At 40.0% G+C, this 27292-nt stretch overlaps 1 protein-coding gene across 4 annotated transcripts in view; it reads left to right on the top strand.

Moving 5' to 3' along the window:
• Nucleotides 1–744: 744 nt before the first annotated feature.
• PAN3 (poly(A) specific ribonuclease subunit PAN3) overlaps nt 745–27292 on the top strand; it is a 97213-nt gene continuing 70665 nt past the window's right edge. For 3 of the 4 annotated variants that reach the window (XM_082278691.1, XM_082278690.1, XM_082278689.1), the window contains exons 1-5: nt 745–1347; nt 13962–14083; nt 22868–22934; nt 24912–24982; nt 27033–27095. In XM_082278691.1, the coding sequence (XP_082134817.1) occupies nt 918–1347; nt 13962–14083; nt 22868–22934; nt 24912–24982; nt 27033–27095 (753 nt within the window). In that variant the 5' untranslated portion in view covers nt 745–917. The remainder of the gene's footprint in view (nt 1348–13961; nt 14084–22867; nt 22935–24911; nt 24983–27032; nt 27096–27292) is intronic. The other variant, XM_082278688.1, reaches the window with a different exon arrangement.

Raw genomic sequence — 27292 nt, forward strand, 5'->3', positions numbered from 1 at the left:
AACTTACATTTTTTCAACTACATATACACACTATTTCAGTGATTGCACAAACTATGTCAACAACTTGACTGAGTAAAAATCGAAAAATTTAAAATCTTGAGTAGCCCTGCAAGAGAGTCATTTAAAATTCACGTAACAAAGTTGTCCAAGCTCCGGGGAAAAGACTTGAAGCATTTTCTTAAAAATTGCGTCTCGTCACCTGGAAAGGGAGAATCCTTCAGGCTGCATTCCTGTTATGCCAGCCGGCAAGGCACGGCCAGCAGGCTGCCCTGTGTTTTTTCGGCAGGAAAGAGGTACGAGACTTTTGCGGGGGGAAGCCGGTTGAAATCCCGCTGGGACCGCCGGTGCTTTGACCTCGACCCCGCGATGGGGGAGAAGGCTCGAGATCCAGGCTGGTAGCGCGCTCGAGAGCCGAGCGGCCGCGGGGCAGGGGCCGGGCCGTGTGCCGGGGTCACCTGCCGGGGGTCACCTCCCTGGCGCGGGCAGTTAACGCCCCTCGCCGCCCACGGCCCCGCCGCTGCGCCCCGCCGGACACCGCTCTCGGCCGCCCGCGGCTGCGCGGCCGCCGCGCTCCATCCCGCCAGCCCTCCCTGCCTGCCCCCGCCCGCAGCACCGGCTCCCCCTCCGCCTCCCCGGCCCGGCCGGCGGCGCTACCCAGGATGCTCCGCGCCGGCGCAGGCGCGGCCGCTCAGGAAGAGGAAAATGGCATAAACAACCCCGAGCGCCGGGACCGCTGAGGAGGAGGAGGCGCCGCCGCCGCCCCGGGCCGCGCGGCCCCTTTAAGAGGCGCGGAGTCGCCCCCTCCTCCTCCTCCTGCCCCTTCCGGAGCCGGACCCGGGGTGACGGCGGTCCCCGCGCCCCTTCCCCCTGCCCGCCCCCTTCCCCATGGTGCCGACCCCGGCGGCGGGGCGGTTGCCATGAACAGCAGCGGCCTGCCCTGCTCGTCGCCGTCGCCGGTGGTGGGGCCGCCGCCGGGGGCGGGGGTCGGCGTGGCGGGGCCGGCGGCCGGCGGGGCGGGGGCCGGCGGCGGCGGCGGCGGGGCCGTGAAGCTGAAGTTCTGCCGCTACTACGCCAAGGACAAGACCTGCTTCTACGGCGAGGAGTGCCAGTTCCTGCATGAGGAGCCGGGCGCCGCCCCCGCCGGCCCAGGGCCCGCCGCCCCCCCCCTCGGCGGGCTCCCGCTCGGCATCCCCCCGCCCGCCGCCGCCGCCGGACCGGGCTACTCAGCGCACGGGGCCAGCTCGGGCCCGGCGGCAGCGGTGGTGGGGCCTAAGAAAGCCGAACTGGGGGCGGGAGGCGGAGGCGGCGGCGGCGGCGGCGGGGGGCTGGATGGCCCACGGCTGGCGAGTGAGTGCGGCGGGGCGGCCGGGGGGTGGGGTGGGGGGGCGCTGCCGGGAGGGGGAGGCGGGCGGCGCGTTGTTCCTCATCCCCGGCACGCCGCGGTGCTGCCGGAAGCAAGTAACAACAGCCATGGTGGTGCCGGGGGACCCCGGGCCGCCCGCCCGGCTGCGGCCGTCTCGGACGGGCGGACGGGGCTGGGCCGGCTGCTCGGAGGGGACCCGGCCGGTACCGATGGGAAGGAGCGGGCAGATGTGTGTGGGAAGGGGCTCCTCCGATGTGGCTTTAAAGGGGCTCCTGGGCAGCTGTCCATCCGTCCCTTTAGCGCTAGGCTTGGTGCAGGTTCACAGGTACTCCCTGCCCGAAGTCAGGCCGGGAGCAGGGAGGCAGCGCTTTCCGGAGCGGTACCCTTGGATGGGCTCTTCCGAGCACCGTATATTGAGTGTCGGCTCTTGAAAGTCTTAAATGTTCCAGCTAAAACACAGTGTTCAAATTACAAGAAAAGAATTGTAAATAGCGATTCACCTCAACATGAGAAAGAATTTCTTTATGTTGAGGGTGGCAGAGCAGTGGAACAGGCTGCCCAGGGCTTGTGGAGTCTCCCTGTCTGTAAATATTTAAACCCTACCTGGATGGATTCTGTGTAACCTGCTCTAGGTGATTCTGCCTGGGCAGGGGGTTTGAACTAGATGATCCCCAGACCCCTTCCAGCCTTAATATATGATTCTGGGATAGATATCTATGTTATTTACTACTCTGAGCAGAAGTTGCTTCAATTTTTTTTCCGCAGGTTTTTCAGCCCTTATGCGCAGCCCATTTTCAAATGGTGGGAGTTCAGATAGCCTGTATGTCATGCAGAGCTGCACTGCTGTTGCTGGTCGGTTGTGCATCCTCCTGATGTGCAGGCCCATAGTTAGATGGAGCTTGCGGAAAACTGATTTTAATAACCATTCGTTTTTAGGTGAAGCAGCATTTGGCAGGCTATGGAAACATGCCCCTTCAGAAAAGTCGTGCTTCTTTTCATGAGTATGTTAAGCTTGGCTGCATTACTGATTTTTGACACAAGCCTGGCATTTATTTACATTAAATGCTTTAGCTACTAAATGGTCACAACTATATTTTTTTTCTGAAATTAAGATGCAACCATGCTGAACATCCTGTATGTAGGTTTTTAGTGCTTGATAAATCTTTTGGGATCCTGCAATTGCTGTTTTGCCAGGTGTGGTGAGCTTGTGCTGCTGAGTATGAACTGTAGTTGGTAGCTTCTCAGTGTCTTACATTAACACCAGACTGTCCTGTCTCCCCTTTCAGGGGGAGCCTTTTAATATACTACTGCGTAAGGCTTTCTTTTAAAAGTCTACCAGATTTTTGTTGAACTTAAGTTATTCAAGCTGAAGGCTGTCTTGCCTTTATTTTTTTTTTTTTTAATGAAATAGAGATGTGTTGGAGGGATTCAGCAGCAATAAGTCAATCTTTGTTAATTTTTCTTTTGGACAGAGTTTGATATGAAACATACTTTTTCCCCTGTGTGAAAGAAAATGGTTAGGGGATTCAGACTTGGGGAGAGGATGCATAATTTAGCTTGCAGGTAAAAGCTCCTATATGAAGGATACTCTTCTAAGAAACAGTTAAAAAAATTTGCCCAAGCTCTGAATCTAAGACAAAAATCTTCAGAATTTGTGTGTGCTTGGGGGTTGATACTGCTGAGCAGTTAAATTATTTGAAACACTTGCTTCTATTGAATGCGCTTGCTGCAGTTGTACCCAGTTAATGAGTGAGGGCACCAAGAATGGAGAAGCCCACTATGAGGTTGTCAGTGGTTGTCTGCTGGGAAGGCCGTATCAGCTGTTGTAGGGGGCAAAAGCTTTGACTGGTAGAAGATCTTGAAGGACACTAGCTAGGAAAAAGAGCCTGGGAATGAAAGACAGGGAAACTTAAGTTGAAGAGCCAGAGAATGGGCCTAGTCTCACTTCTAAACCCCTTTGCTTTGGGATGCATTTGTGAAAAAAATAAGGAAAATAATTCTTCAAAATCTGAAGTTGATATATATAAGTACTGACAAGCTAATATCTAAATTCCTTACCTTGCTGGTTGCCTGTGGTGTTAACAGTATGATTTCCACGTGGATGGAATGAAAGTTTTATTTCTGTGGATGTAGGAAGTAAGACATAAAGTCGTATTAAAAATGTTCTGAGGTTAGGAACATGAAATTGGGATTTGCCAAGAATCACCTGCCTGTACAGTCTCACTGACTGTCTTCTCTAAGTATTTGGTAGTCTTAATGTGACTGTGGATGCCACCTTCTCTTGTTCCTTCCTCACTGGACACCAGCTTCATTCAGTGCACAGAGCAGATAATGCTCATTGACTAATTAACTGGGTAGTCCTATTTATTGTTAAAAGTGGGTCAGTGCCTCATTCTAACATGCGTGTTACTCTAATCCTGCTTTGAGTACAGGATTATTAATTTACTTACAGGTTTTTCTGTGTTAATCACAAGGGCTCCCAAATACCAACTTATTTTCACAACATGGGTGGTAGTAATGTTGAGTGATGAGGAGATGGTGAACAGTGAAAATGCAAGAAATCTCCAGTGTGGAAGTATCTCAGAGTATGAAGTGGAATGAGCGTCGTCAGAGCTAACGAGGAGGAATTTCTCAGGCGATGTGTGGTTAAGCTGTTCCATGCCCATAGATGTTTTGAATGCAAACATCTGACAGAATTCCAGAAGTGATCAGAGAGTCTTGGAAGAAAACTCTGCTTGAGGTTATTAAATACAAAACCTCCCCATCTCTGGATCAGACTCATCTTCCCCTACATATATATGGCTGAAAGCCTGCTGGGAAATCTTGCTTTATCCTTGCCTCATGCGTGTGCTTTTGTCCACATACCTACTGCTGTCCGATACCGGATGAGGTAGTGGGCTTAATGTGGCTTTGGCTTGATGGTGTGGCTTTTTGTGTTCCTGGGGAGCAAGACTGACCATGCCCATGAGCTCCACCCACTCTCCGAAGGTAGTGCTGCTGCCCAGTGCCCCTAGACTAGTTGACATTTGGAGCATGTGTTCAAAGCATCATTCCTGCTTCTTCCACCAGAGTTGTGAGTGCTCAGCCTTCTGCATGGTTCACCTTCCAAGAGTAACGTGGCCAGCTGACAGCATACAGAATAGGGAACATAGCTGATATTGCCTATTTAAAATTTTATTTTTAAAAATTAATCTTTTGTACATAGAACTTCCGTGACAAAAAGGGGGAAGAGAAATAGCACATTTTCTCCAAAATTGGTAGCTGCTAAAATCTGCACGTGGCGCTTTTCTAATAGATGTATGTCCCATGTGTCAGCCCAGTGAGCAGCAGTGACAACAGGACTGAATCTGTAGAAGGAGCAGAGGAGGGGAAATGATTGGTACTTGCTATTTAGGGGAAAAGATACGATAGATTAACAGGATTTAAAGGAGTAGCCTATGGAAGGATGAGTAGAGGGCCTAGTAGCATGAAGAATTTCTGCTCTTATATCTGCCCTCTGTTCTCTGCAGCACTTTGCAACTTCTGTAAACAGCAGACCAGCAGTCTCCTTTGCTGCATGCTGTGGGCTTGGTCCTAGGCCGCCATCCCTTCTCAGTGCTGCCTGAGGGAGGATCTAGAGGGAAATGTGGTATTAAAGTGTATCATGCCTGTACCTAGGTAAGACAAGTTAAAGTTGCATGGACAACTGCCATTGTGTTTGTTAGCTTTCAGGTAGTTGAACAGGTGTAATACTCTTTTGCATGTAGACCTCGTATATTTATAGATACAAGCTGAAGTATGGTTCCAAACATTTGCTAGTTTCTGCCACACTTTTTGCTGTGAAGTTGATAATACATAGTACTCACCCTTTCTTCTGGCTTCCAATTCCTATAAAACACTGGGACACTGAGCTGAGGAGTGCCAGGTGTGCTCTGGGCCCAGTGGCAGCTGCGGAGCCGCCTGTGAGGAGCTGGCCACAGCAGCAGTGCTGCTGCTGCAGGAGTTTCCAGTGCCAGAGCCTAGCCCACCCTTTCATTGTGACATGTTTGAATCCGTTTCTCTTCTAGAAAGCCTTTTGCAAAGCCCTCCCAGGAAATCTGTAGTTGGAAAACAGGCCTGTGTTTCTGCAAGGTGGTATTTTCCTATGGCTGCTGAGAAAAGCCCATCTGTGAATAGACTTTATTGCCAGCCTGCGGAGAAGGTGGAAAGGGACCTCAAGACTTGGGGTGTGTTGGGTTGGCCTAATAAAAGCATTGTTTGTTTTCACAGCCCTAATAAAAGCATTATTTCTGTTTTTACAGCCAACCACCTGCATGTTGTGTCTAGTCAGGGCTGTAGTCGTCACTGCTGTAGAAACTCCATATGTATGCAATCGCCCCGTGGTTAGTTTAGTGAGCATTGCACCTTCGGTTTTGTGAAATCCCTGAGTATGCTGGGAGTGGAAAGACATAGACATATGTGAATTTTCTGCTTTTTAAAAGGTGTTTGATTCTTTGCCAGTACACTCCTTTTTAAACAAAATGAAGCAGCTGATATAGAAAAAATGGAAAGATAGCTATTCAGCAAAATTGATACTAAAGGTAATCTGTTGGATTACACTCCTTAATGCAGTTAAACTGCTCAGGGTTATTGTAAATGTGGATTTTTTTTTTACGTTTGGTAGCATTTCACTATTTACAGATCAAACTGTTTAGAAACAGACAGTTACAGGAAACTTTTAAGTACAAGTATAGTTGCAGTATGTCACATACTCTTCACTTTTCCTGGGGTTTGTTTCTTCTCCACTTCTATGGAGAAAACAGGTAAAAGTGTGTGCTTGAGAATTCTTTTTCCAAACATGTTTGTACTTATTGTGAGTGATGCTGTATTAGTTGTGTACTTCAGTTGTGGGGTTTTTTTTTCTTTTAGAGGTGCCTTCCCCTTTAATTTTCATTATGCCTTTTCCAGGAGTTGACAGATCATGCAATTTTCATCTTGTTTTTGCTCTGAATATTTTTAAGAAATGGGAAAACAATTCTGAGCATTGAAGGGACATTTGGAGACAGATACAACTGAGAATTGAAGAGTAAAACCAATAACTGGTTAGAGATGCATGAGAGGAAATGAAGACTACTAAGTTCACTTAATCACTTTTTGTCTTATATGTCAGATGCAGAAATCAGGCAATTAGACACGGATTTCTTTTTGCTTTTGTGTGTTTCATGTGAAAATAACAGAATAATGGAATATTTTATGTTGGAAGGGACCCACAAGGATCGTTGAGTCCAACTGTTAACTGAATAGCCAGTAGGAAGAAAATTATTTGGGGGAGCTAAGGAAAAAGAAAGAGAAGGAAAAATTTCTCAATCTGCAAGGTTATTTGGGATTTTGAGGGCAGTGAAACTTAAAAAAAAATTGCACTAGTAATTGGCTTTGATTTTATCTGTTTATATACCCTGTGAGTTTTTCTTATTGTATAGGAATTCATTCAAAGTCCAAAAAATTCACAAGAATTATGGATACCAGAGGAGTATTTGCAATCACTTGTTTCTGGTAGAACGCAGGCTGTGTTGTGTACTGAAGAATACTGTAGCACTATTACTCTTGTCGTTTTCCTGCTTCAAAGCCAAACATGAAAAGGAGTGAGTGTGAGGATAGTTACACTATATGAGCAAACTGTATGCTGTGTCTTAATAATTGGAAGCTTGTTTTTCAAGATTCAGAACACCCCATTTTAATTTCTATCTAGCAGGTATTAGAAACTGGTTGTTTTAGATATCACTGTAGGAGTGGGCCTTCAGGAATGATTTGAACGTCCAGAAATTAGTGACTCTGAGGACTAGCCCAGAAAGGTTTCCATGTGTAAGGAACCAGCTAGAAGCAAATTTAGACTGCTGTGGGAAAAATGGATAAATGCTAAGTGAGGGTGGGGTGATAGACCACAAGCATTTCTGTAGAACCTCCAAAGCGGAAAAAATAATCTTGGTTGTGAGGCAGCTGATGAAAAGGGGTCAGTGGAGGGATTTAGATAGTAAGCTGATGTTTTCCTGATTTGTTGCTTTCTAGTAAAGATGTAATGCTTTATGCCATCAGAAAAGTGTGTGCTGAATCACTGTGTATGGACATGAGTATAGGACATGAGTTGAAATTGATCACACTCTGTGTGTGTGTGCAGGCTTCATGAGTCTTTCAGTAGTTAAAGTTCCGATTGTGTGGTTGCCTTGTTTGATCTTCAAAGATATTTTGTGCTTAGAACTTACTTGTATTTTTTAATTTGCTTTTTAACAGCCTTTTACTCCTGACCTTTTTTAAATGTGAGACTGGAAATTTAGAAACAAAGCACAGATATACAAAAGGGAGAGCAGAGACCACATTGTCCAAGTTGCTGTCAAGTCGATCATAAAATGTGTGATTCCTGTAGTTTATGGGTAGAGTTGCTCAACTTCAGTTGGTCTAATGCTGAGGCCGATGGCAAGAAAACCTTTCCTTTCTTTTATGCATTCTCCCCAGCTGCTGTGAAAAATATCCTAATGTTCTCTCCAGGTTATCTGCACATGCTTCATGCAATTACTTTTATAAAATGTTGAGTATTAATTGGAGGCTATTAAAACAAAAGCTTAAATGTTTGAAAAAATTGATGCAGTTTATTGAATAGGTCAGTGCAATGTTTTAGGAGTTGTAAAAGATCTTAGAGAGGGTTAGCTCTGAAAGCCATGATATTGAGTAATTGCACTACTTTAAATTGCTGTTTCTGATAACAGAATAGTTCTGATTTTCTCTTTTGAGAAAGTATCAACTTTAATTTGTATTATCACTGTGCTTTTGGACTTGATCCATGATGAGGAGTCCAGCTGCTCTAGACTCTGTAATAAACAGAGCAGAAGGATGGCACTTACGCTGTTTTTCAGTCTTCATCAGATGGTATCTTCATCAGATATGTTAGGTATACAAAAAGAAGACAGCTCAGCCATTTAAAATTACGGTAAAGACAGCTGTTTTCCTTTGCTTGCCCATGAATATCTCTGTGTGTAGTGGGAGTGTTTGTAAATAAAGCAGCATTTCCCAAACTGTTTTGCTTCCTGTCTGCCTTTCAGCTAACTTGGTTCATTTGTGCTGTCTGCCCTCTGACTGCACTCTGTCACAGCATCCTAACCCAGGCATGTGCTTTTATTTTTGCCTCTCATGCCTGGGAGTGTCGTTCATTGTCTTTGTCTGGTGCCTCTATTTCAGAGAGTCCTAGTCTGTTTTTCAAAAACATTGCATTAAATGAGAAAGGCATTGAAACAGCAGAGAATCCAATTTCCCTAACAAGTTCCAAGTAGTGGCACTGTAGAGAAAATAACACTGAGGTGTACAAGTGAGGTTAGTACCACCAGCACAGGATTTCCTGGTGTGTGGAAATGTACATGTCAGTACAAAACGGAAGACAAGCATAAGCTCCTTTGACACCTCAATGCTTCTAGGTGACTAAAAGGACACAAATCTTAAATGACTTGCCTTAGATAAGCTTTGTATAGGCATTTTACTGTTTTTGTCTCAATATAAGGATGGCTATCTCTGTAAATTCCTCCGGAGATATGGCACTGTGGTTTTTACTGCTTTATATCCAGCTGAGATAGCACCTTGTCCTTAGGATGCACATGTATACAATGAACCTATGATTCAGTTTACCAGCTCATGCAAAGTGCACTGTTGCAGTGCTGAGAGTTTAAATCAAGACTATGTATAAACTTTTTACCCAGCCTAAAAATAATTGTGCATTTTAAAAAGCAGTAATAGCAAAATGAATTATTTAAATCCATGTTTTATTACCTTGCCAGAAATCTTTAAAATATTGTTTTGAAAAGTATCAGCTAAATCTGTTGTGGCCTTGCTTTAGCCCATTCGTGTTGGGAGCAATATATCACATTACTGGAAAGGATCCTTATTTATATGAAGAACAGTGTCTGAGATTGTCAGTGCTGATACTGGGTTCATAAAAGAAGTAGTCTAGGATAATACAGTATTTGTTTACTGGTTAGTGAAAGCATAGACTGAAAAAATCAAAAAATCTTTCCAGATAGTATTAGTGTTCAGATAGTGCCGGTGTTAGACAAGTATTAAACTAAAATTTGCTGGAACTGACGCGTTCAATTGAAGCATATGTGTTGAGTTCATCGCAGTACTACTCAAGCACTTAAGCTGTGGTGAGATACTTTGTTTCTAAAAAATATCATTGTAATGCAAAAGTAACTATCTTTTCTTTCTTTTTCCCTGGTTGGTGCGTGCCACTGGCGGGAAGCCTACTTTCTCTTAAAATTCTGTGGGAGAGGAATTATATAAGAAGATACTTATTTTTAATTGCAGTTGTCACATTAAGCTGCAGTGTTACTCACCAAGCAAGAAGTGTATTAGATGATATGTGTATAAAAAGTAGAAGGCTTCATCTTAATTTCTCAAGATGTTCTATTTAATTTCTTTCCAGAATTGCCAGGATGCAACTTCTGTTTTGAATATTGATGGAATTGAGAAATTTGTTCTATTTTCACACAGGTCCTTACATAACGTGTTAGCATTTTTTCCCCCCCCTGGATTCTTTGCTGTTCCCTTGCACATCCGTCTTTTCTCTTACCTGCCTGGTCAGCCTTTCTCTTTTTACAAGGAAGTTGTTGGTTCTCTCCAAGAAGAACCTGTTGAAATATATACAGCTTCAATGCCTGGATAGTGCTACACAACAGAAGGGCTTATTCCTTTAACAAAAAATAGCGAATTCAGGATTTTCCTAAAATTGCCTAAACTTATCTAAAGTTATAATCAATGCTTTAAAAGAGAAAAGACAGACACCAGAAGTTTATTGCTATTTCAATACCATGGTGTATGGGAATGTTTTAAAGTGGTTGCTTGCAATTGTTCTATAAGAAAGATATGGATGGATAAATCAATTGCAGGGACTGATGTGAATTAGTAAACACATGAGAATAAAAACTTTGAGGACTAAGATATTCTTTTTCCAGCTTAGGTTTCCACTTTTTTAATATCACACTGCTCGTGTGGTGAAGTGCGCCCACTTCTGCAGACCTTTTATGGGTTGCTTATGATGAATAATTTTTCTTTTTACATTCTCTGAACTACTGTGGTCTTCAAGAAGCAAGTGAGAATTTCTGATTTGCTAAATGTTTGGCAGAAGCAGGAGAAAGTTATCAACTTCTCATAGGGAAGGCCAGGTGCCAAATACAGTAAAAATGCTTTGGCTGTTTAGGTATTTGCTGGGCTATCAACGGTGTAGAAACTGAATGTCCCTTTGAACACAAATGGAGTATGTGTTGAACATTTCTTTTTTTCACTCTATAAGCAATGCAAGAATTACTTTTTTTTATCTTTTCTGCAGGCTTAATTTTCTTGCTGATTGCTACAGGGAAGTCAGTTTAAAGAGGCTAGTATTGAATTTTCTTTTGAAGGCAATAGTTATACTTGCCACTTCTAGAGCTTTCTGTTCTAAACCTGAGCTACTGCCAAGAAAACTGTCCTCTGCTCCTGTGAGTGTATTTTTGATGGTTTTCTTTTGATTGTTCCTGTGGAATGCGTTATCTTGTGCTTTGGGTCCCTCTGCTAGCAGTATGTTTCTAGACCATTTGGAAGAGGACAATAAAAATCCTTGGAGTTGAAAGCCATTTTGAAATTGCTGTGGTACGAGTGGAATTGAGCGCTGCGAAGGTGGGTCAGCAGTGGAGTACAGCAATTTGTTGGAGTGGCACAAGGAGGCTGATTGGTATGGCCAAACCACAGCACTTCAGTACAGAGATGGTCTTCCTGCAGCTAGATAAAAGAAAATGTTCTGGAGTAGCTTCTGCTGTTTGGAGTGCCCAGTTAGATATCACTGTGCCAATAGCCTAAATTGTAGCTTTGAGCAGCTTTAAGTGTTTTGGATAGGCTGGCATAGTAAATACCAGCAGTAGAAAGGATGCAGTGTCAAAGATCCCAGCAGCATGCTCAGCTCTGGGGTTGCTGCCCAAAGCTTGCTCATGCTTCCAGCCTGACCTGCCTGTCACTGAGGGTGTTTCAGCCAGAGCAGGAGCAGAGCACCTGGTGCTTTATCTGTGCCCTAGCGAGGTAACTGTCACAGGTTCCAGGGCTTTGTTTGGATAACGGGTGACTGAGCTACTGTACCACCTGTCTGGAGTTACTGCAGGTCAGCTCTGGGGTTTCTCAGTGTGGCAAAACTTGCAAGTTTTCATTTGCTTCTTCCCAGTTTGAAGGATTTTGTGCATTAACTGTATTTATTCAAGGGAGAAATGAAGGTACATGGAGTCTCATGATGACTCTGGCATAGTGAGGAGCAGTGGGAGAAGCAGGAAGAATTAGTCTTTTTCTTAATTCTTCAATAAAGCCCAAAGGATTTGGAAAGCTGATGGTGTCAGGGAGTATCTTGCTAGTTTGCTAAAAATTGGATAGATTCTATAATTTCTGGCAAAAGTATAAGATGAAGTAGCAGATATACTGCTGAAATTTTATAGTGTACCTTGAAATGACAACTGTTCCTAGAAATGAAACAGTTTTTGCTGGTCAGTCAAGGTGTAGTGTAAAAACTGCAGGGGTTTTTGATAATGGCTGAAATGTAGGCAGAGAAAGCTACATTGGAAATGCATTTTTATAATAAATAAAAAACACAGTGAAAACCTTGAATAGTTTATGAGCAAACTGGACTGAAACTGCTTACAATTAGACATGGATATGCTATCTTTTTGTTTTCATGTATGAATGGGTTGTCCTAGTATTTTTCATGATGCCAGAAAACCATATGTAATATGCTAACCTTCACAGTGTAAGTTAGGGACTGACAGTAGCAGGAAGCATGGGACAGTAATTGGCATTATTGCAGATATTACTATTTTCCATAGTACAGTGGTTGAACTATAAAATACTTTTCCTAGACTTCTGAATGTGACTTTGCCAAATGAAGGTGAAAGAGGAACAGTCATTTAGAAGACAAATCCAAAAAGTTTTGTCTTTTTTAGGGCTGTAGCAAGAGGACATCTGAAGTTTCTATGTGGCTGCTTATTTAAAGTTGTGAAGGAGGATCTAGGGCATGGATAGTGGAGGGAGTTTTATTTTCCTATTCTCTTAGGTAACTTTTAAAACTTCTGTAAAAAGAAGTAGCAATGCATTAATAATTAGCATCTTTAAAGTTTCTTAGTTATTTCCTTCAAACCTACAGAATGTACAAATAATGTTCTAGATTTGGCAGCAAAACTTCAAGAATCTTTTTCCCTTGCAAAACTGTTTATTGCCACTGAGATATTCCATTTATTTGGTGTCTCACATACAGCTGTCCATTTGAACTGGTGTTGGTGTTACCCTCAGTGGGCTGATTCATGCAGCTCCAGTCTCAGGGAAGTGCCGCTGGGCAGTGTTTCCTTCTGTGTGTGGTGTGCGTGCTACTCATCATCCTCCTCTTCAGCCCTTCCTGTGGTTGCCTATGACTGTACTTCTTTTGCTGTTTTCTGTGCCTAACACATGGAAAGGGCTCATCAGGTTATGTAGTCTGTTTTGTAGGGAAAATTCCTGTTCTGATGAAACTTGACAGTTTGTAATATGCATTCCTTTAGCTGTGCCACTAAGTTGCATTTTATTTCCTTTGAGGATTAGGATCAGGAAGTTGTTTCCGGGTGTCACCACCTGGCTGCGAGTCCTCCCAGAAGTTCAAGTTGGATAGTTTGGTACAGGATGTTCCTCTGAGTTGGATGTGTGCCTTCCTACCTTGAAGCTACCCATTACTCATGCCTGTTGGCTTGCAGTGGTCTGGCCATACTGATTAGTGTCTTTATAATTTACTGTGGGTGCTTTTACAGAAGGTTAATTTGAACTGCAGCTTGCATACCATTGTAAATGTTGTTTTTTTCCTGTCAAAGTAATACCTGCTTGAGAGTTTTGTGTTGATTATGACACCATCTTGTTCTTTGTAGTTTTTTTTTATTGAATTAATTTATTTGTGGTTAAAGTTTTGTATGTGGAGGCCCTTGTTTCTACGTGGGATGAATTTCTTCTTGCATCCTTCACACTTGCTTTCAATCTAAAGGATTTTTTTGGCTACATTTCAGGAAATTGTTGCGACTTTATGAAGAATGAGACGATGAAAATTTTCTTAAGCTCTTAAGGAAGCATTTAAAGTGTTTGTGCTTTCTCTGAAAGGGTTTGAGATATTTTTTAAGTGTGCATTTTCTACATGTTACCCTTTAAAAGAACCAGTGCATCCAGTTCAAAACTCTGCTTAACTCATGTATTTCCGAGAAGGGCATGCAAGAATATGGGTTTACATAAAATAAGCTTGTCTTCTAGGTTTTTTTAATTGATTTATTTTCTTTTTGATATCATTACTGTCCTTGTTATTCTTGTTTCTTAAGATCAGACTCCTCTGCTTCTTTCTGCATATGTGCTGTAACTTCATGCTACAGATGCTCTCATTTGGCAACTTCTTTCATAAAGTTCCTTTTTCATGCTATGCACTAATACGTTTTTGGTTGTTTTGCTGAGAAGACGGTAGTACCAGCTGTTTCCTATTCTATTCCCCTACCAAAAAATATGTCTAATAGATTCTAGCGAATAAACCCACGGTAAAGGAAACTTTCTGAAGCATTTTTCTTTTTTTTTCTTTTCCTTTTAGTTCCCGGCATGGATGGTGGTGGCTTAGCTGATGCTAGTCTAACGGATTCGTACTTTAGCACCAGCTTCATTGGCGTTAATGGATTTGGAAGTCCTGCTGAAACAAAGTATCCCATGATGCAGGTAATAGCAGTGATTTGTTTCATTGGCCCGGCTGGTGTTACACCAAAAAGGGAAAACTGCTCAAGAGGCAGGACAAATGGAGCCTTTTGGAATGTGTCATCCTGTATGACCTCCAGAGTATATACTCACTTTAATCTTGCAAATGGAAATGAAACAGTATCATTGCTTTAAAATTAATCTGTTTTTGTTAGCACTTACCTGAGCTTGTTGTGCTGAGCTTTGCTGCATACATTAACTCTGTGTTAGGTTTCTTTACTGAATGTGAATTTCTAGGTTTCTTTTTAGGTGCATAGCTTTCGATAAATATATAAAAATCACATTTTGAAACTTTTCAAATATCAAAATTTGCTGAAGCAAAATATGAACTGTTGAACCTGAAATTACTAGGCAAAAATTTCAGAATTTGTAAGCTCAGACTCTGGTGGTAGTATGTTGAATTCATATTTAAATCTTCTGAAACATTTCCCTGTATTTATAGTGTTCTGTAGAGGTTGGCATAGGAACTCCTATGAGATGGAATTTATTGTGTAGGTAGTATTATGCAAAATTTGCAACAGATGTCTGTCGTATTTAAAACCTAAATGAGTATCTACTGAATTAACACATGAAGTACTATAATAACTCCCTCAAAGTGTTATGCATTTTAAAAGCAGCACAGTCTGTCCCTGAAAAGAAGATGCTCTGTCCTGTACTAAACAAAGCAACTTCTGGTAAATGAGAGAGTGCACAAGTCAAACAATTCACACTGAGTCCTGACAACACCTCTCTTCTTTTATATCGAGGAAACTCTCCTTATGAGGTTACTTTGATCTCAATTGTGGCTGTATTATGGATTGAAAAATAACTCAGCAAAAGGTGGGAATTAATTAGGTGTGTTCCTTTTTTTTCTTTTCTTTTGTTTGTTTTGGTTTTTTTTTCTGCATGTTTTCAAGAAGGCTGGATTTTCTTATTCGACAGAATTGTAGAAGTATGGAAATGTTTTACTGACAGTTATGCATGATATAAAAAGAAAAATTTTAACCTCTGATCTCAAAGTGTACTTTGAGCTGAAAGCTCAAGCTGGCAGTTACAAATTTTTGTATCACTAAGGTCCTATAATTTTAACACAAGGTTATTATGTTCTGTATCCTTAAATGGTATTCTGCAGAAACACTGGTGTCTTTCTAAACACCAATTTTTAATTATCACTGTTTCTTCTAGAAAGACAGACAATAAGGCATGCATCTAACATGAATGCTCATAGGATTCTTAAATACTTTACTAATGCCTGAGATTACAGTCAAGGCATTGTTGTTTCTTTTTGAGAAGAAATCAGTGTGTCTCTTGCCCATTGGAAGATAAAGAAAATTACTTCTGAAGAAGGGTTTTATTCGTGTTGAGAATGTGCTAACAGGCATCAAACTGCAGTTTGAAAAGCATTCCTATATTGATTTTTTTCCTTTGAATCCTGTATTTCAAGTTCTTGCTTGCATAGGTAAAGCTGGTAATGCTGTCTGTTTTGACTGTATGTCAGCTTCTAGGTTAAGTCTATACTGACAAAGGTTAGCTACTTGGAATGAGATTTTCTGTCTGATTCAACCCTTTGGAGAACAAGGCAAGGGAGAACTTTTAGTGGGTTTGACTTTAAATAATACTAGTTCTTTATGGTTTGGAACAGAGACTTTAAATCTGATAGATTGGTTATTGTGTCAAGGATATACCTCTTGCTTGCTTTCTCTGAAAATTTGTACAGATTGTCACTCGATTAAACCTTTGCAGAACTGGTTTATATAAACCCACTGAAGACTTCCTAGATGTTAGATAATTTCCCAAGGATGTAATCTGCACTGACATGTTCCAGCTTGAGTATGTTTTTGCAGTTGCAGCTCTGGCATAATCTAGGCCTTGCCTGAACTCTGAGAAGGAACGCTGATCAGGTTCATTTCCCTCTTTGCTTCTGCTTCAGACTGAAGCAGCATGGAAGTGGATCTATATTTAATGAAAGAGAGCTGTATCTGTGTTAATTGGAGCAGAGGGGTTGGTAAGGGAAAAGAGATTTATGCTGTAGGCTTAGAGAAGCTGAGCTGAAGATAAGTAAACAAGAAACCAGGAAAGACTGAGCAAAGGGACTGAAGCAGAGAAGAGACCTTGGTGGGACACGCACAGAATGGGGACTGGAATGGTACAAATGCAATACACAGAAACTGAAAACAAGTTTTCATAAGGTAAAGGCAGGACAAAGTAGGGTGGAGAGAACAAATCCATGTTCCTATTTCTCTCCAGGTTCTTGAATCAACCTAAAGATACTAAAAATGCAGTGTTCTGCCATCAATGAAACATCAAACATCTTCTGTAAAGTATCTGATTAACTCAGTTTTGCTTTTGCAGATGGAAATACCAGTTCCATCTGAGTTGCATTGTCATCTCTGGTGAACGTGTGTAGCTCACAATATGAGGCAAGCTCTTCAGCTTGTTTTTTAAAGCTGGGAAATTGCAAATGCATGCAAATAAACACACTGATAGAAAAACACTAGTAAGATGCAGCAAGATGTTAGGAAATGGTAAGTTTAGCTTGTGAGTGCAGCCTTGAGGTTATATATAGAGTTGTATTTCTCATAATGTTGTGTAGTTTTTTTTTCAGTGGGAAAACTATTAGTGGGACTTACTCAGAACACAAGATGTGTGGCACATCCATGTGTATTGAGCACCTGTTCGATATTTGATTAAATGCTCATCGTTTCTGTGCTTTATTCCTGCATGCTGTTCGCATCCTTGCGAAGACTCTTAGTTGGCAGTGCACTTTCGGGTGCCGTTGTAATTATTCCATCAAACTTTGTGGAATGCTTTCCTTATGAAACAAGAAAGTAGTCTACATTTTATAGATGCATGGGATGGAAAAGGATGGCAATTAAACAAACAATGCCCCAACAGTGCTGGCAAACAAGAGACCTGAGTTTTTGAAACTAATCTTTACAGTTGGAAGGTGAGGAATGGAATTAATAACCACCAGTAAAATACTTGGTTCATGTTGCTTCACTGGCCTCACTCTAGCAAAGATAGTAACAAAGTCAGTCCCTTCTGGGTGTTGCTCATTTCTGTTACCATGAAAGTCTTTCTGCTGTCCTTGTTTTATTCACTAGATACCTCTCAACATAATCATCAGGTATTCAATTGATGAGTTGTCGTGACTATTCCTATCTAATCTCCAGAATGTGTTTGTCATGTGCAGCACATAAAACAGAGGTTTGTTGAAAAGAGTGTGTGATTGTATATGTTGGGGTTATCATAATGCATATATAACGGAACTGAACTGCATCAAGCAAAGCTATATCCAAAGTTTGCAATTACCACATTTGTGTGCAGTGCCTGATCGCTAAGACTCAGTGTTCAGTAAGCAGCGAAAGGGAGGGAAGTGGCTAACATCATGATGAATTGGGAGTGGATGTACTGCTTTGACCATAAATAATGTAGATGAATAGCTGTCAACATTTCTGTACAATGGCTATTTCTGACTTTCAGATTTTATTTATATCTGTGGAAGAGTATTTTATGAGATCTTAAACATATCTTTGGGCTTAGATTAGTGGTTAAGATGCAATTAATGGCAATACTCACTTTGCAGTGGGGAAAACAGTAAAAATACTCGGCACAGTTAAGAGGCAGGATTTTTGAAGTGGCCATGGTTCTAATTCTTCCTTTTTCTTCCTTTCTGAAAGGTATCTCTTTGCCTCATCTTCCACTCCTCCTGCTTCAAAGGTCTTTGCTGTTAGCCAACGTTTCCTTGGCCCCCATTGTCGTCTTCTGTTGTTACTAACCTGGTTTCCTATTGATTAATAGTCTTCTGTCCTCTCTGGTTTGTGTTTTTCCATAATACTGTTTTGTTTCATGTGTCTCTTCTTCCTTGAATCTACATATGCTTTCATATACTCTATTAACAGTATTGTCTTCCATCTTATCAAAGCACTTTTTTTCTGTTTTCCCCTTCTCTAGGTAATGCTAATGGACTGCAGAGCAGGCCTGCACAACACATGGCCTACAGGCTGCATGCTGTCCTCAAAGCTGTTCTTTTTCTTTTTGGCATAGCAGCAGCTGCCAAGAGACAGTCAGAGGTGTGGTTCAAAAAGCAGCTCACTGCTTTTGGCTTTCCCAGCAGTGAGGAGGCAGGAGCTGGCTGGCTGGGATGCCTGTAATGCTTGGCTGTTTGCTCAGTTGCTCTGTGTGTGCCGCTTGGTTGGCTGGTGTCACTGTTCCTCTGGCATTAGTGCTGCCCTTTGACTAACTTGTGGCTTGACCAAAGACGCAGGTGGTGCGGAAAGAAGCTTTAATAATGTTGGCCTGTTAAAAGGGTATTATAGCAGGATGAGGCACAGAAGTATCTTGATGTTAAAAACTTTAAACGTTTTACTACAATTGAACAACTTGGTTGTAAGAGCATAAAACAGTAGAAGGTGCCTTCATCCATGTTGCTTCACAGAAATCTGGTTTTCTTTATTTTGATGGGATGAGATTTATGACTACATGGATTCCATCTGACTGCAGGTTACATAGCAAGGAAGAATCTAAAGTTCTCAGTAAATCACCCTAATCAAAATAATAAGGGGGTAACAGTCTGTAGCATTGAAATTGGCAAGGCCAAGCAATGGAGAAGAATTGGTTTTGCTTCCTTTCACCATGCAAATGTTGGTGTACTAAGCATTCTTGAATAGCCTGAGAAGTAGCAACCATGCTCACTTCAAAGCCTTGCAGCTGAATAAACATGAAGACCTTTGTTGCCATTGCTGCATCTGCCAACAGTCAAGTAATAAAACTCTCCTTATAGCACAGAAGCTTGTAAATGTCTTCAGTTTTTAAAACTGTTGAGAACTGAGTGCTACTACAGATGTGCTATTTTAAATATAAAATTATGCAGTTGTTTTCATAATGCTTTCTGAGGAAATCCAGTTGCTTTAGTTTCAGCATTTGAGTGGATTGTGCTATAGACGGTGCCACACATGTTAACTGTCAAGGACAGGTTTTAGATTGTTTATAAAGAAAAGCAAAAGATACCACCGTTTGTAGGTCAGAGAATCTGACAACTAAACAATGTCACAGCCAAACAAATCAATCTTTTGCAGAATCACTTTTTGTGCTCCAATCAACATTATTCTAAAAATTATAAAGTAGTATTCTGAAATATAGTTCCAGTAAAACAGTAGTAAGGTGAAGAGACTACATTATGTCATACTGCAAAATACTTGAGATGGTATGCTTAGCACCATGGAATGGCCATGAGGAAAATCCTTACTTTCTCAGGGTTAGGACATGGAATATGGAGACAAAAAGAATAAATATCATCTCTTATGTATTTTGGAGATAAGAAGTGGTGGAGAAAAAAGGAAAAACACTCACTTCAAGATAAGTCTTATAAGCTATGTAAAATTAGATGTAATTGTCTGCCTCAAAGTTTTATTCATGTTTTATCTTGATGAGAATTTTGTAATATAGCCTTTAGTGGAGGGAGATGAAAATAAAGCAAACTTGCCTTAAGTGCAGCTGTAATTCTGGGGTTTGTTACTGAATATTGAAGGGTGGAGGCAAGGTGGTGTGTACCTTTAGAAGGTGGGAGTGTTTGTTGTAACACTTTACATGGATATACTGAAGAGAGCCCAATGAAGGGTCACAAAGATGGTGTAGGTACTGGAGCATCCCTCCTGTGAAGAAAAGCTAAGACACACAACATTTTAATTCCTTTGAAGGGAGAGGGGCAGGATGTATGCCAGCCATCCTAGTTGAATTTTGAATAGTATTTAAAGAACCTCAGTAAATCATAGCAATAGGCTGGCAGAGAAGAGAAGTTTGTGGAACTGAGTGTGGCACTTGGTTATGACAAAATTGTCTTTCTACATTAACTTCCATGTGATAAAAGCCCTGATGTACTAAAACAGTCTGAAGCTCTCATATGTGTGTGCTTACCTTCCCTGTCAGACTTAATATTAAATTTTCTTTCCCTGTGAATGATTGCTTTTGCCTTTCTGGAGCTTTCATCCCTTAGGCTTGAGGTGCTTACAGGCTTCTTGAAATTCAGTTTGTATGAAAAATAGCTCAACATCATTAGAAGAGGTTGAGAAGTGTTATTTAAAATCAAAACTGCGTTCTGGAAAACACAAATGACAAGCAGCACTTGTATGTTCTTTTAATTTTTTTTTTTATTTCAAAATCTTTTTGGTAAAAATCAGATACAGGAGTAACCTTCATTAAGACTAAATGCATTTGGGTGTGGTAGAAATCTTAATATTAAAACAGTTTAAAAAGCCTTTACTGATTACATGCAGGTCTTCTATGAATAATGTTAAGGTAAGAAGCTTGTGCATGTGTAATAAAAGTGAGCAAAGCAAAAAATTCATGAATGTGGTAGAGGTTTCTAACTATTCAAGGTACAGATTACAAGCAGTTGTTAAGGCGAGAGCTGCCAATCTTTGGTTTTTCAGAATCCTGGCGTGTGTAAGATATGTTTGCACCTTGAATGGGAACTTGATGTTTTAAAAGCACACTTGATGTTCACAGATTTGGGTTGCACTGTGCTTTCAGAATCCAGAACAATGTGCTCTGTTGCATTCTGCTGTGTGTGCACTGTGTGTTCTCAATGATCGTGTCAGCGCTGGCTTTCATCGTCTCAGGTTCCTATTCACATTGAAAGTCTGTTGGTTGAATATTTAACTCCTTTACCTAGGATAGAGAATATTGATGGAACAAAAATACTTGGTTCCAACTTTAACCTGTGTGCTTAACCAGCTTTGATACCAACACAGCTCTCAATATCATATTTATTCCTATTTCAACAGATTGTTACCTTTTGCATTAAAATTATTAAATCTGGTATTATAAATAGACATTAATACTATTTTTATCTACACCTGGGCAAATTTTGTGCATATCTGAAAGTTTGCCTGAGGAAATTTCTTCTTAAACCCCTTTGCTTTGAGGGTCAATGTGGATGTATCAAATGCCAAAAAAAGATGCATAACAGGGATGCTTTTTAAATGTTTGTGGAAAACGATTCAACTTCTTTCCATTGCTTAGGAAGGGAATATGGCATATGATTACTTGAGCTACCATAATCCAGAAGTGATTTTGATGTATTTTTTTTCTTATTTTGATGATTTTGAGCAGTAGGATGAGCTTCCTTAAATTTGGGCAAAGATTGTCAATTTAGTGTGGGTCTCTCAAAGTGGTACCTTGTTTGGTAAAAATAAGTCAACTTTGTTTCACTAGATGCATGCCTTTTGTGTATAGAATTAAGTATTTATCACTTAAGTAGTTAGTGATATTTATATTGTGTCAGTTCAGTATATATAGGAGCATGAGACAGGTGACATCAAAATAAGGGAATAAGCATGTAGCAGACGGCTTGCTTGAAGTCTTGAAAAAGCTGAAGGTTTATGTGCTATTTACATGTGTAAGCATTCCACATAAGAGCTACTTTACACTGTCTATTCTTTTAGATACAAGTTTTAAAGCTGCAGCTTCTGGTGAAGTTCGTGGTGCTCTGAAAACTGCAAGTGTTGGGAGACTTGAATTGCAGTAGATTTACAGATCTACCAAATTGGATAGTGCTCCAGCTTCTATTGGTTGTCCTCTGTTCTTACCAAAATTGTTCCAGAATACTGATCTTTGTGGTCAACAATTAGATGAAATGGCGTTGGAACATAACATAGTAAGCTTCCTGCCCTTTGCCACCAACATTGAGACTAGCTACGGAAAAAAATAACCATAAAGAGCAAATCCAGTGACCAGTTTTGAGTCATTCTGTGTCTAGACTACTAAATGAAACATGCCTGGAAACTTTCCTTGCTGCTTAGGGCCAGCTGGCACAAAATGGCCTGTTTGTGCTGGTGTGTGTTCACCCACTGAAGCAGAGTCTGCATGCAAACTGTCTATTTGAAGGGTTCTCAAACCTTTTCACTGCTGAATAGTGCCTGGAAATTGGCTGGGAGACTCCGGGTTGATGTGTGCCAAAAGCATGCCAGGGAGTATTTTAACAAATTAGTGGTTGTCTCTCAGTGATGAAGAACCCTTCCTGACCTTGCCTTCCTTTTCTTCTTGCACTGTTTCTTCCTGTTGGGAGGCTGGTGAAATAAAATAATAAGCAGGAGTAAAAAGAGACACTTTAAAACTTCTCTATCAAAGAAGCAGTAGCTCTTAGAGCAGCACTGCTTCTCTTTACTCCAGTTTATTGCTCGCTGATATCTCTAGAGGAATGTAGAAAAAGCAAGGAGAGCCTAGCAGGAATGTTAAAAGGGTTTCAGATGTCCTGCTGACTTGGAAGAATTGGATGTTTTGCTGAAAGATCTCAAAAGGTTCTTTTGTTTTTAAAAAGAATCTAACAAATACTTAATTTAAGTATTTTTCATTGGAGAAGTTTCATGTTGTGATGATAGTTTATTAAAGGGAGGAGTTGTTTCAGGAGTGCAGTGTAAAAGACTGTTTTAAGGAGATAAGTAATTGGGTTATCTAATGCTTTCACAACATGCAGGAAGAGAACCATAGGTTTGGTAGACACTTCTCATTTAGAAGAAATTAATGAAGATAGTGTTTAATTTTAATATACAATAATTTTTGGTTTGCATTTCTGTTGTGCAAAATGCTTTATTTTACTAAACATTTTTGTTAATTGTAAGTCTGTTTGCTCAGCGTATTTACTAAATGGGGAATGAGCACAAGTTTCATAGTCTGTCCTTAAAACTTCTTAAAGGTTGTCCCCAGTGCCCTCACTTAATCTGTTACAGCTTTATTTTACATGTACACTTTCATCTTGTATTTTTGCAGAGGATGACAAATAGCAGCAGCTCCCCTAGCCTTCTCAATGACAGTGCCAAGCAGTATGCAGGCCATGGTAAGTATGTTTAAAGTAATACGTTTAAAAGTATGTTTGAAAATTTGAGATTCACTTTCACAAAACTGAGGCTTAAGGAAGTGTTAACTTGTTCTCTGATTTTATTTGAGATACAGCAGAACTTTATTTTTTTAACAGTGTATAATGGAAAGCTTAAGTGTTACTGAACTCATAAATTTTTAAGCTTCTCTTTGCTGTGGGGTGAAAAAACTAAAAAAAGTCATTAGCAGTCTTGTCACTTCAAGTGAAATGTTATTTTGGATATCCACTGTAAAGCACTGATAGCTTAAGCATTTATGTTGCTTCACCATAGTAGTCACCCTTTTTATTATGCTTCTTGGAGAAGTTATTGTGTGAGATCAGTGTACAGGTGTTTTCCCTTAAATTTAGAGTGTGTAGATTTTGTGAAATGTTACATAACTGATGATTTTTAATACCTATAAATGTCACATAACTGATGATTTTTAATAGCTATTTTGTCTTGCAAGCAGTACTTTGCCCCTACATACTCGCTAAATGATTGTGGAGGGTGTATTGAGCTTTGTAATGGGCTCTTCAGAATCAGTGCAGATTATTTCAGCTGTAGCTGTTAAATTAAGTTCTTTAAAGAAGAGGGTATTGCTTCCTTATGGCAAGGATATACATTTAAAGTAAATTTCTGCTTTGAAAATTGCTGTGTAAATTATACTCTAGAACTACGTTTGCATGTCTGACCTTGCAGCTAGTCTACTTACTAGGATTATAATTTTTTAAGCATGGTAGTAACTACTGTAAAATGAACTTGCTTGAAAGTCGAAATTTGTGGGTGTTTCTTTGTTTTTTCTTCCTAGTTTATTTCCAGTAGGCTTTGAGTCTGCTACTTTTGTCCCACTGAACAATTAGCTATTCAAGGCAATGGAGGTCTCCAGTTTTAAATGCAGTCAGAGTTTGACTGTGACAGGCCAAATAGTAATGGTGATGCATGTCAAGGAGAGAAACCAGACCAACTTTTGGAAACCACTTTAAATATTGTTGTGTCTCAGATCCTTCCCCCTCTCTCTCCCCCTTGCTCTGCCAAGCCATGCTTCTCTTGTAGAATTGCCCTTTTAGGGAATATTTATTGTTGAACAAATTTAAGATAAATTGTCTTCTAAGAATTTAATGTTGAAGAAAGTGTTTCATCAAAACACTGATGTTTACAGCTGGCAGTCATTGCTAATTTGACAGTTTTAGCCATGCAGTTTTCAGTTGCATCTGTGAATGTTACACAGTTTTTGAAACTTCAACTCTGGAAATGATGAATAGGAACAAAGAAAAGCAATAAAAAGTTATTAACGAAATGTGGACTTTTGCTTGGTTCTGATTTAAATTGGATGTGCAAAACAGTGACAAGACAAGCAAAATCCACATCATTGTTTCTAAGACCTGTTACACAGAAGATTGCTAATTTCAGGTAGCTGGAGATCACATAGGATCCTTTATGCTGGAAAAGGCTTTTTAAGATCAAGTCCAACTGTTACCCCAGCACTGCCAAGTGCACTACTAAAGCTTGTCCCTCAGTACTACATTTACATGATACCCCTAGGGATGGTAACTCATGCACTTTCCAATGCTTGTCAGCCCTTTCAGAGGATCTTCTGGTGAATTGGAAACATTCTAATGTATCATCTACAGGATTAAAAATAACATGCAAATGTAAGAAGCACTTAAAACAGGTTTTCTGATCAGATGAAGGCTGCGAAATGTTAGGTGGACTTTAAATAGTGTCAACAGCAATTAAACTTACTGAATTCTGTTAATGAGCACCATTTCAATTAAGCAGTTGCACAGAATCTAATAAATGCTGTGGGTTTTAGCAGTGTGACTGCTAAACTTAGCTTTGTCAAAAGGATTTTTTCCATACAGATCTAAGTTAAAAAATACAGAGTTTCTTCTAGTAGTGTGTGTGTATATATATATATATATATATAACGTATTGGTTTTACATTGATTTTATAGATCCACTAACTTCACCAAATTCATCCTTGTTTAATGACTTTGCTGCCCTCAGCGTGTCTCAAAGGAGGAAGGTAGGCAACAACTAAATCTTGAGTAGCATATTTATATATGAGTTGACGGGGAAGAAGATATGGAACAACTTGAAATGCTACATGAAATAAGCATTTCTTCTGATGTTACTAGATTTATTTCAATATGTTGCTGCTGATATAAATAAGATCTTACTGCTTCATTTTTGCTACATCAGACTCCTGCTGCTATTAAGAAATACTCCAGGCACTTGTAAACTGAAGTTTATAGAATATGAAATGTAGTATGCAGTCCATTGAATTTGAAAACAAATTATTCTACTAAGGGACATGTGACCTGCAAGCCTTTATGGCAGCAAGTTCAGAATACATTAAGAATCATTCTCCCATTTATTTGTACATTATGTGATAATAATTATAACAGTTTGAAATGCATTTAATTTAAAAGACACTGTTATCTTTGGGAAGCGAGGGTTTGGGGGTTTTTTCCATCCCTCTAATTTGTATTGAGAAATCTTTCTTTTGCTGAGGGCTAGACAGCGTCTTTAAATACCTTTGACCTGCAGCTGAGCAGGTTGTGGTATTTTCCGGTTACACGCTCAGTGGCTGGAATAGGAGACAAAAGTTTGATTGCACAAGAGTTCCTTCTCATTTTTGTGATCTGTCACTTACCAAACAGACATTATCTTGTTCCAACCAGTTACTGAGTTTTACTTTCACTGATATTAGCCACATTATCCTGAGCTTTCTTGCAGTAAATAATGAAAGCAGGCTACATCAGCATGTTCTGTATTATTCCTGCAGGTGAAGATTGAGCTTAAAGATAATTGCTAGAGTTGGTCCATCACACTGTTTTTTAAATATAAGTGCTGTTGTAGAACATTAATTTTCTAGTATTATGATGTATCCAAAGTACATGGAATATCTGCATTGCTCTTTTCCTTAATGCCAGTACAGTGCACTGAAAGTTGGATGTAAAGAACTATAAATGTGTTGCTTATCCATTTACAAAGGCTGGTAAAAATGAAAAATAATTGTACATTCCTCCTTAACATAGGCTTTGAGAGCCAATATATACACGTATGTATGTATGTACGTGTGTGTAAACTTGTGCTTATGTGTATGAACCACATGCACCAAAGAAAATAAGCTATGAAACAGAAGTATTGCAGGAATGGCCACTGTCTCTAAAAATTACTTCAAAAGTTAAGCAGTATAACGTTTAATTATTGTAAAGCACAAATATCTCAAAGCTTAAATACTAATTCAGAGTGCTTTCTGACTTGGTCCATTTTTTCCTCAAGAAAAAGAAGCAAATTAAGGCACTGGCTGCTAAAATAGTATTAAGAGTAAGTTTTATCTGTGAAATTGATTAACTTGGATTTTTTTTCTTGTTAGCACTTCTGCTATAACTTGCATTAGTTGAAAGAATTTTGTAGTTTTCTTTGCATATTAATAATTTATTTTTTATTATGATTGCTATTTTGTAATATATGCTTTTATTAAAGGTTGTTAAATTCTAGTAATGGGGGAGTTTTCGTAAAATATTGCTTGAGCTGTGTAAATCTAGGCATCCAGGCTCCCTCTATAGTCAGCAGAGAGAGATGAGTAGCTTAAAGAAACATTTGGCTCACACCGAGAAAAATACTTTGGAAATGACCAGATGTTGGTGATTGCTTTAAGTGAACAAAAATTGATGGCTAAAGTTATGAGAAATTAATTACTGTTTTGTGGCTGACTGACTTTTGCTGCCAGTCAATACACTGCAAATAGTCATGGATGTAGTTTTAAAATATTTTTAGTATTTTTTTATTACAATATCCAAATTGTAGTAAGTGATTTCCTTAAAAGCACTAAATGCTCGAGAGCCAGGTGTTTAAAAACCTGTGTGATTCACCTCTGTGCCATTAACTGGGGTTTGTTTAGAGCTTGAACAATGGGATTTATCAAGCCAGTGCTCAGTGCTTGCTGTATGAAGGGAGCCTTGGTGACTAGTTCAAATGCAGGTGTTTACAACATCTACTGTTTGGAAAAAAATTCTCCATTATCTTACTAAGAGCCCAACTCTAAGGTTTTGTTTGTTCTGAACTAGCTGGCAAAACCAGCATTTCCTTCGTTTATCACTGACTTGGAGGACAGATATAATACAGTCTTGGTAAGTGAATAAAGAACAGTTACTTTCCTTTAAAAAATCACAATTCTAATTTGTAATATTTTGACATAGTAAGTTATTTGGAACTTTATAAAAATAGCATGATTGTGTCACGTAAAACTGAATAGTTTCTGTAAAAGCATGTTCTATGTAGTTGTGTTAAGCAAGTTCATTGATTGTCTCTTGATATTGCTGATCAT

This window comes from Coloeus monedula (assembly GCF_965178545.1).
Source record: "Coloeus monedula genome assembly, chromosome: 3".
In the NCBI taxonomy this organism is placed as follows: Eukaryota; Metazoa; Chordata; class Aves; order Passeriformes; family Corvidae; genus Coloeus; species Coloeus monedula.